This window comes from Semicossyphus pulcher, unplaced genomic scaffold (assembly GCF_022749685.1).
Source record: "Semicossyphus pulcher isolate SPU_LCO1_2020_fin unplaced genomic scaffold, fSemPul1.0.p SCAF_16, whole genome shotgun sequence".
NCBI lineage: Eukaryota > Metazoa > Chordata > Actinopteri > Labriformes > Labridae > Semicossyphus > Semicossyphus pulcher.
Window position 1 is genome coordinate 16,481,693 of NW_027211670.1, and position 10,512 is coordinate 16,492,204.

At 43.3% G+C, this 10,512-nt stretch overlaps 1 protein-coding gene across 1 annotated transcript; it reads right to left on the reverse strand.

The window, feature by feature from the left end:
• Positions 1-5,703: 5,703 nt before the first annotated feature.
• Positions 5,704-10,187, reverse strand: LOC138593497 (C1q-related factor-like). The gene is made up of 2 exons (XM_069664527.1): positions 9,531-10,187; positions 5,704-6,811 (listed from the first exon to the last, which is right to left on the reverse strand). Exons 1-2 carry the CDS (start codon positions 10,167-10,169, stop codon positions 6,632-6,634), a joined length of 819 nt encoding a protein of 272 aa, XP_069520628.1. The 5' UTR covers positions 10,170-10,187; the 3' UTR covers positions 5,704-6,631.
• Positions 10,188-10,512: the final 325 nt, after the last annotated feature.

Genomic DNA, 10,512 nt, shown 5'->3' on the forward strand with positions numbered 1-10,512 from the left:
CTCAACCTGTCCCTACGTGTTAGCCCCGGCTCAGTCAGGGCCATGAGGGAACAAGGACGATGGAATTGAGTCACTGACACACTGGACAGTCCCCAGATCAGATGGGGACGAAAGAGGGGAGGGGGGCATGTTCTCCCAAGGAGGGCTACAACAAGGGGTAATGCAACATCATCCACTATAATGCAAGGTGATGTCTTTTTTGCACGTAATCTGCCTTACATCTTCCGTTGTGTGTATTGCTCTTGTTTGCCACACAAGTAGCATCTGTTTCCAGTGTTAGATTAAGACCACAAATTAGAGGCTCGGTTTTGTGAACAAATTGGTGGCACACTCATAAAAACAGCTCCATGGCGCTACTTGAGGCCAAACTCTATTTGTAACCTTTTAATGGCCTTTTTGCTTTAATTTGATTATTTATTGAACCGGTCGCTTTCCTCAACCTTGAAGGCTCATAAATGACGCCAAAGCACTGATGAGAAACTGGGTAACTTAAGCCTATGCAGTATGCAGTGGTCTAGTGTTTAACCTCTTAAGCCCCCTATAAGGATAACACACAGAAAAATGAAAGGAGTGCATTTTCTACAGCGATTGCACACATGGTTTACCAGAAATGTCAGCTGATACACGATCTTCTGTCTACATTAGACAAATACAACCAGGCCTTATGTTATTTGGCCAAACCATTTTGATAATAACAATTTAAATTCAACATATTCCTTTACTTTATGAGTTATTTGTCGAGTATTTTGCTGTAATCCAAAGCAGGACAAGACTGAAGTTATTCCATGATTCCTGCCTCTTTTCTGCAAGCGTCATACCTCAGATCTTTGGTGAGTACTCCAGTAATCCATTTACATATTATATATATATATATTATATATATTTATATATCAAATCAGCTTTTAAACACAAGCAGAACAAGTTAATAACACAACTTTGCACTGGCAGAGCTAAACACAAATAAATATCTGCTGCACAGCCGAGACAACTAGTGGGAAACAGCAGAAACTGATTAAACCATTGTTCTTTTAACAATGCAAGTGAGATTAAAGGTCTCGCAGAGTTTAGTCACTACCTGCTTCCTCCTTGTAATCATGCCTTTTATTGTTATCATTGATTCATACTGTACACCATGTTTCCATGTCAACAGGTCTGCCCTTACCCAGGCACGACAGGCCTGTTGACTTGATGTTATATAAAAACAATTTTCCTACCTAACACGATGATGCGTAAACATGCCGCTGCAGACCATGCAAATCCACACTGTCACAAACAATGACATCTTTGCAAACCCGTGATATACAGTAATTGTCAGTAACATTTCAACAGAGTGGCTGGAAGTATGCTGGATTTCAGATTGTAGCCTGAACACACAACACTTCAAGGTGATAAATACAGGCTACTGGTGACCATTGAGAAACTGGCAGAGCAGCTGGAAAGATTCTGTTCAATGTTAGTTGATAGCCTGACTGTGTTGACGCAACACTGGTTAAATGCTATGCTAGTAGCATGGTGCCAGGAAAGGTGTCCACTACTTTAGTCTAGACTGGAATATCTCAACTACCCGATGGATTGCCATTAAATTGTGTTCACATTTTCAAGTAAAGATGTTCCACTGCCATTTTTTCCTTACTGATAGCAATTTTTTTCCCCTAACTGTTTGAATTGGTGTAACTGAATTATCTACTTTGACTGTCAGTCATGCTTGAAAAGAAACAACAAATAATCCCTTATGGATACGGTTTTTTTTGGATAAAACTTTATGAACTACGAACACCAAAGGAATCCTTATCAAAAACACTGTCGCTGTGTCCAAATCCAGGGGTTGCATCGGTATATGTAGGCCGATTGCACAGCGGCGTGTTGAAGGCTGTCCCAATTCGAAGGCTCCTTCAAATGCTGCCCAACCTAACCCGAGGTAAACTTTTAAATGTTAAAGTTTTTGCTTTCAACTCCATCAAATAACTACACAAATACTATACAAGTGTTTCAAGCCCCTGAAAAAAATAATCTTTAAAGTAGTAGGTGAAGTTTCGTGACGTTAGTTATGCTAGCTAGTTAGCCCGCTAGCTACCTGTTGCTCGGCGACAGGAGCGGTGTTTGGTGACGCAAGGGTAGGGGCGGGAACAGAGAACAGAAAAACAACGGTTTAAACATAAAACTGCTTTATTCAGCGTAGCTCTGACTAAAAATCAATTCTCTGCTAGCATTGCACTGTGGTTATGCTATTGTCTCATGATAAATGAGCCGAATCCAATTCTTCTGTCGCTGTCCTAATACAGTAGTTATTAGTGGCAGCTATATTACATCCATAGTGGCGGCTCAGTGCAGCTTTTTACTGTGTAGGATGCTGTTGTTGAGCGGCGAAGAAGGACTGATTTCTGGTAAAAAAGTTTTGTTGGCAAATAAATTAGACTAGCGTACTTGCCGGTGCTTGGTCTCACACTAGCAAAGGGTACTTGCTTTTAAAAATACTTAACACAAAGCACGAGTGCAGTCAACAATACATGGGTGTTCATCTGCTGTTATGTTTATTTAGAAAACATTATTTACATTTTTAATCTCACATGCTACAGAAAAATAATAGGAACAATAACAGGAACAAGCAAAAATACCTGATGACCAGGGAAAATGTCAGCTGTAGCCATCATTACCACCACTGAATGAACCGCCTGATCTGAGTGACGTTTGGTCTGCGTTCACTCTACGTTCAACCATTGAGACGCGCGAGGTACAGGTACGGCAACACCACTTAGAAAAATCAAATGCGGAAGTACACGAACGCAGTTTATTGTCTTTCAGATTTTAGAAAAGAAAAGAAAATTTACCAGCTGACTTCAGAGCAAAAGTAGCGAGTAACGAGAACAGTGATAGAAATTGTAGTGGAGTCAAAATCGGACATCATATCATGTCAGAACAACTCTCCGTTCATCGTTGAACTCAACCAACGGGTCAAACGTTTCACTTGTGTAGACACTTGTGTGCTCATCTTCGTAGACAAGGTAGCATGACTTTTTATTTTTACTTTATTATTTTTTGGTCTTGAGTGAATATTTTCAATAAGCAATGATGTTGTTCCAAATTTAAATTTCTTTGCTTCCCCACTAAATATCTGTTAAACTTTGTGTCTCATGCATACAAACAGTAAACCTGATCAAAGATTGTGTACATGGTAAACCTGTAAGCATTATCCTCCTGAGCACGTTAGCAAAGCGCTGCTTCAAACGTTAGCACGGCAGTAAGCCCTTAGTCATACTTTGTGTTTTTCTCCGGTGTGTGCCTGCTGTTTACGCTGTGTCAAAAATATTAAAATGACTTAATTAGGACATGTGGGACTGTTTGTGTCGCCTCAGAGAGATTCTTGTTGCCTTTGTGTTACAATCTAAGATAACATCTTCTTAGGTGCATGCTTACACGAGTAAAACCATTTGTGCATGTAAGTGTGGGCAGGTGGCTGTACTTTGGTGGGAGGAAATGAACATGAGCACAAAGGGCAATTTAGCTTGACAATTGAAGCATCTACCTCTAATTTGGATCTCCCCTGGTGAGTTAAGTAGGGACGCTCAAGATAACAACACCAAGGGCTCATTAACATCACTTCAGACATTTCAGATGAGGTTCTCTCTCCGAGCCGAGCGTTCTCCTGTCTCGTTGAGACTATAGAGACACATGAACTGACCAAAAAAAAACACACACACAGACCCTCAGACGTGCACTCGCATTTTTGCTGTAGCTTGATAAGCCTCACGCCTCACCAATTGGCCCCCTGCAAATGTCAAGCCGAAGCCATCTCAGTGCGCTGATAGGGAGTGGGCGAGAGTGAGTGAATCAAAATTTCCTTCAGTTACGTTTGCATACACTGGAGATTAGCTAAATTAAAACAAGTCGGCAGCGGGGAAATAATCTTTCAAATCCCTCTACTTAGACATGATGAAAAGAGGTACAGTAGAAAATCTCAAAATATCCCCACACAGCCGCGTCCAAGAGACGCAGCTTACGTCAACAAAAAGCGGCTTACAGCGCGTCTCAGAGGAACGCTTATCTTCAAACCCTGGACCTGCTTAAAGTCAGGGACGACATGAGATGAAATATGAGTCAAGAGGTTGAAGCGTCGCGCACAGCGCAGATGCTGTTTCATCACTTAAAAAAAAAAACACGCCGGCCCCGGATTGTCCTGTTGGGGAGGTTGTTCAGCTAAAGTCACGATCAAAACCAGACACCCCTGAGGAGGGGTATGTGTCGCTTACACAAGCACAATAGCTGGAGCGAAGGATCACCCTGTTCTGCAGGATGGTGCCTGCCAAGAGGGTTTCTCGACATGGAGGTTTCCACAGACGGTTTTGGGCGAACCCTGGTTGCCTGTGACCTCAGTAAATGGCTCTAAAAGGATGTGTTACGGCAAAATATGAGGCTTCTTTTATTATCTATGAAATCTGATGCAATAGTTAGCATTTTTTGCTAACCTGATGCTACAACTAAAGTACTTGCCTGCAAACAAATTTAGCTGCATTTTCATTTCTCTGTTTTGACACCTTGAAACTGTAAATTCTCTTCTCACTTAATCTTCAAGGTCTCTCTTTTTTCCCCCATATAAGAATGGTTTTGTGTGTTTGTGTTTCACCCCGAGGACTTCAGGAAAAGTCTAGATGTTGCCGACTCTCATGCGATGTTCACTTCCACCGTTTTCAGCACTGAAAGCCGTTTCCCAGCAGACCGGGGGCGTTCGTCTTTGACATTGTGACATGAGGTCTCTAATTTGACGATGTGCTCATACGCCCTGCAAGGAGAAAACAGCCTGTGCGAACGCTCAGCCGCGCCCCGTGGCTCGGGTGACCTCTGCCCAGGCACGGACCCTCGGTCTTAATTGTATCTGGAGGTGCTCCGCGGAATAAGTTTGGACCGGAGGGCGTCTTGGCCTTTGCTGTTTAGAGCAGTTAAACAAACAAGATGCTGTAATGCTAAACAGTCATTTTATTCTGCTGTGTGCGATTGCACCAATTCAGGCTGGATTTAATTAAGCTCCGTGTGGCATTTTGAGAGGTAACATTTGGCTGACATTCAGTTTCATTACCTTCAGTGAATGATTAAATGTCTCTTATGACGTGGTGCCCGTATCCACGTTTCTGGACACACGCAAAACTTTTGTTCTTGAACTCTTAACTTGGCGTTTCAGACGATATAACAGAAGTTTTCGACCTTATGTGGCCCGGGTCAAAGGCGAGTCGTGTCTGAAGAATTTCATAATATCAGAGTGAGCTCTTAAGAAAACAGAAAAATAAATGTATTGCTTTTTACAGTTGAGGCCTGGAAGCTATTTTCCTGTCTCTGACGCTTGTGTCGCCGTCACAGCAGAGCCTAATTTGCCCTGGATAACTTTCCGACACTGATCTAAGCTTTGTCATGATACGTCCTAACACCCGTCCTCTGACTCCCCCCCGCCCGCCATATCTCAGCGTCCCCAAACCCATTAGAGAGAGAGAGTACAAGACACATCTCTCCTTTGATTGTAAAAAAAAAAAAAAAAAACACAATCATCTCCCGCTTCATTTGGCATTTAACACAGCTGTGATTTCCTCTCCTTTTCCCTTCAGTGATCACCTCTGCTGTTGATTGCCTCTCGCTGGCTCTCTTGTGTGTCACATTTGCAGAGCTAAATGTTGGTTTTACCGGAAAATGCGACATTAACCACATAATGTGTGAGGAAATGCAAAAACCCTTTTTAATGAAAAATCATGGACATTAAAAGTAAAAGCAACAGATGTTCCTTCAGCCCATAATTAGACATGATTTAAAATCACTGTATTCTCTTTATCGGAAACGTACAGAACATTTTAACAGGTGTTGCATGCATGAAATAAATAAATAAGTCTTTACAAATGCGCACAATAACTATTAAAAGATATATTTGTACACCTATCAACTTTACCAGACACACAATATGGTGTATATGCACCACTTTGACTGTGTTCAGACGTCTAGATTCAAAATTAGATTTACATTTTGTACACAAACACGATGCCAAATATAATGGGCTTATATAACATGATCTTCACACCGAGACACAATACATTTTGAGACACTGTCTGCCATTCAAAATAATCTCAATTTGGCGTCCGATATTTGACAAATTCATATATTCAGGACATGTTTTCTCAAGCACAACATCGTATCATACAAACAGCATAAAAGAATCTGAAATCAATCTAACCAGCACGTTAACGCTCACTGCAGCCGCCACAACTGTTGGATTTCCCGACTTGAAATTGACATGACAGCTCAAAAATGATGGCGAGGCTTCTGCACCGTCAGGATTGTTACTGCACCTCTGCGTGACACGCGGCGGTGACTGTCGCCGTTTTTCGTCACTCGCGTCCGTCACAACTCACGGCATAGGCACCCTGTTTACAATGGAACGTATGGATGAGGAGGTGGACGGTTACCCATAACCACGGATCCGCAGCGTTAGTCACGGTATCAACGCTGACCTCAAACATCTGTATAAAAACAATCTGACTGTGGATCAGTGGCTAAGGGCAACGTCGACCTTACAGCGAGAGCAGAGCGAAAAGTCAGGAAGTGAACGTCCTCCGGACGTGACCTTTCACCCCTCAGCCCACGTCCTGTCTGCTCTTCAGTCGGCGTAGAGGATGAACCCTGAGAAGGTGCTATATTTGTTGCTGTTGCCCCCGTGAGCTTTGCCCCCATCCAGTTTTATGAAAACCTCATCGCCTGCGTCCAAATGAAGGATGACACTGTTGCTGGCGTAGTCATAACTCTGGTCCTGGTCTTGGGCGATGGCGCTGGCTCTGACCTGGAATATGACACACAGGGAAGGAGAGAGTAAGAGGAGGATGCGTGTCAGGAAAAGAGGTTGTTACAATTCACTATTTTACAAGTATAATTAGAAAAATACATTCATTTATTATCATTAAATTCTAATTATATTAACTTTCATTGATATACTCTACATTAGGACGATATCACTGAAGTGGACGTTGAAAAAAATGCTTAATTTGATGCACACAAACACTCAGATAAGTTGACAAAAGCAGTATTTGCAAGAAGACGAATTGTGGACTGCATCCAAGACTTTTTGTAAAGTGTGTCCCCTGTGGTGAATATCTCCCTTTTCTCTCATGACTCAACTCTAAGGGTCAGGCCTGAGTCAGTCTGCCTCTGAGGAACAATAGCTGAGTGTACTATCCCTTTGCGTCGTGTTCTACATTCACCTTTTTTTGGGGGGGTGTAACGCTGAAAATCCCACGTTATCCCAAATATGAGTGTCATCGTGTGAACAGGGTGTGATTAAGGAGGGCGTTAGAAGTTGCTTTTGCATGTACAGGTAAAAGGACGGACACTTGATGTTTCATGTTACGCTGCAACTTTAACAGACCAACCGTAGAAGTGTTTACCGGCTTCAAGTAGATTGTGGTGACTGGTTTTAAACTTAGAAACAACCACAACAGGAAAGTGGAGTTTTAATTAGTGCCAATTGAATGAAAAAGTGTATATGACTGTGTAACTCCTGATCTCTGCTGCTATGTTGGGTCTTCGCTCCGTGCAAACTCTGCCTTATCTTGTATACTGCCTGATTTTCTGGCTGATCACCACCAGGGTTCGTGAGTGGGTTGTTTTTTTTTGTTCTTTTGTTAAGTCTTGTTTCCTTTTTTAACCGAGGATCTTCTTTGAAGAAGGGGCAAATTCTGCTTTTAACTGGCAGCAGATTTTTTTAGATCTGTATCCTGTCTTTCTTTCTTTTATTTTGCGTAATGGGCAGTTAATGTCTATCGAGTGTGTTTGATTTATTGTAAAGAAAAATTAGAAATAAAATAATCAATAAAAGAAGAAAGAGGTCTGAAAGTAGAGGTCAAGCCACCGATCAAAGCAAATGATGGGTGTGTGAGACATCAGCCGGAGCCTCCTTCCCATCCCTGTGTCCATCCTCAGCTACACCGCAGCTGCATAATGTAGTGGACATCGCTGACAAAAACAACACTAATTTATAGTAAAATGATGTCTTACTTTATGTCCGGAAAGTTATCTTTCTTGTATCAGCAATATTGTTATTTAAACCAGGGAAGTGTAGGCTAAAGCGGCCCGACACCATTAATCATTATAAAGAGGGTTTAACCAGCAGTTTGAGTGTTTTTGTCCTTAATTGGTTCTCATTAACCACATAGGACTTTTGCCATGAACCTTGGTGATGTGTAAGAGGATTTGGCACTTTAATTTCTTTAGCAGAGACTCTTTATCTTGAACTCAAAGCTGCGAGATTGCGATGGATACATTCTCGCTTGAGGTAAATTAAATTAGTGTCATTCCCCTCTAAAGAAAGAAGACAGCAGCAAAGGGGTTAAGAGCTTAAGGTCACTCTAATCAATATATCAAGCGACTAGTTAAGTTATAGTGTACAGGTGTTATTGGGTCCACGCTGTGTTCAGCCTGTTGCAGCCTGCCTGAGATGTTTGCAGGAAAATGTCAAGGCACAGATTTACATGCTGTTTGATCAGTGGCATCACCTGGGGCTTTGAAGACATTACAAAATTATCCATGAATATAGCAAATATCATGATTTGAGAGTGAAACGCCTGGGCCTGACAGGCAGTCCGATAACGCACACTAGCACATCATGACTCCATGAAGTTTGTTGTATTTCAAAGGGCACCAGCTTTGAACTAGCCACTACCCCGGGCTGTATTCTGATGTGTGCAGAGTTGAGATAGCGCTGCACTTCTTCCTCTTCCTTCAACGTGTACATCATCGGATGTGTAATATGTACAGATACACAATCTGGCAGCATGCCACAATGAATTGTCATTATATTGGACTGTAACACCAGACCAAGACAGACCTAAAATCACTATCCACATGAATGCATGACTACTCAATTTAGCCTGCCTGCACACTGGTTACACTGCTCTCTGAGCATTTTGATGTGGGCTCTTCCCTGTGTAGGATTCAGGCTTCTTCACTCATAATATCTGTGATTCTCTACCATTGTAGTTTTTTTTACATTTGTTTAATTAAATAGAAAAGTTGTTCTGATACATATCAGAGGCTTATATTTCTTGCTCCATCCACCAGTCAGTTTAGAACTGAAGAGGCATTTCGTTACCAGTATCAGTAACGGTATTGGCCTATGAAACGTCCTAAAATGTGGTATGGGGTATCAGCGGGTATGCCAAAGCCCTGGTCCAATACTATAATCAATAAGCCTCTCAAATAATCCACTGGTTTCAGGTAAATTATAATGTAAAGATAACAAACAGCAACACTCTGACGCTAGCAGAGAGCGGAATGTTAGTCACAGCTAGCGAGATGTCAGCGATCAAAAGTGTTTTTCCACACATATGATGTTTACTTTTTTCATCGCTCTCGTATCAGAGAGAACTAGGTATTGGCCGATAAAGTCTTAAGGTTTTGGAATCAGTATCGGCCAGGACAAAATTGTATCAAACATCTGTATTAAACAGTAAATGGTTTACAATGAGTGTGCTGAGAAGGTGTCTGAGATTATCGGTCTTACCCACCAGACCATTCTTGATCAGATCAGCCCACATGCTGGTCCCGTCTCCTCCCCTCATCAGCACATTGTAGATGAAAAAGTAAGTTCCAGGAATCTTGCAGGTGAACTTGCCCGTCGCGCCCTCAAAGTTCCCGCCAATATTAGTCACCACGTCATCAAATCGCAGGATGTCGTAACCTTCTTGAGGGTTTCGTAGTCCTGCATAAAAAGCCACCCTAGGCGAGGTGTTGTAGGTGGTAGTGCTGACTGACCCTTTCCCACCTAAACCTAGAATCCCAGTCCGCACAATGTCCACACCATCTCCTGGTGGGCCCTTCGGGCCAGGTGGACCCGGTTCTCCAGGTGGTCCCGGGGGTCCAGGCTTGCCCGGACGTCCGGGTTTACCTTGAGGGCCGTGAGCGCTGTAGGTTGGCAGTGGCGGGCCTATGCTGTGGTCACTCAGATCAGCGTCGTTGTCCACCTGTAGGCCTGTGGTTACTGTATCTGTTCCAGCATTCACACCTGTGCCCGTGCTGGGGAAGGGGTCACAAACCATGCGGCAGGTACCCAACATCTCGAAGTGGCTCGCGCTGTCATCCGCTCCACCCGTGCCAACGGAGCTGACCAGCACCGGGATGAGGACCACCAGCACCAGGACCAGCATGACCCCCACAGCAGCCGCCACCAGGGTCTTCCGCCCGATGCTCAGCCGGGGAAGGGGCTGCGCAGCCACCGTGGAACTCTCCGGGGTGGAAATGGTGACTGTGGGGAGTGCGTCCACCTGGCAAAACGCAGACACACTGAGGATCTGTGATGGTTGGAGATGGAGAGCTGGTATGAGTGAGTGACAGAGCAGTGTGGGAGTAAAGGAGAGTGGAGCAAAGGACTGAAGTGATCAAAAGGAGAGAGGGAATGAGAGAGTGAGGAGAGAGAGTAAGAGGAGAGGAGGAGGGAGAGAGTAAGATGGCTTGAGAGAGAGAGAAAAAAAGAAAAGACGCAAGGGGAGG

What these genes read in the sequence shown, in the direction of transcription:
- LOC138593497 (XM_069664527.1), bottom strand. Translation starts at nt 10,169, where the DNA reads ATGCTGGTCCTGGTGCTGGTGGTCCTCATCCCGGTGCTGGTCAGCTCC. An exon ending in ATCTGATCAAGAATGGTCTG is followed by an intron (nt 6,812 to 9,530) that starts GTGGGTAAGACC and finishes GTCATATTCCAG; the next exon opens with GTCAGAGCCAGCGCCATCGC.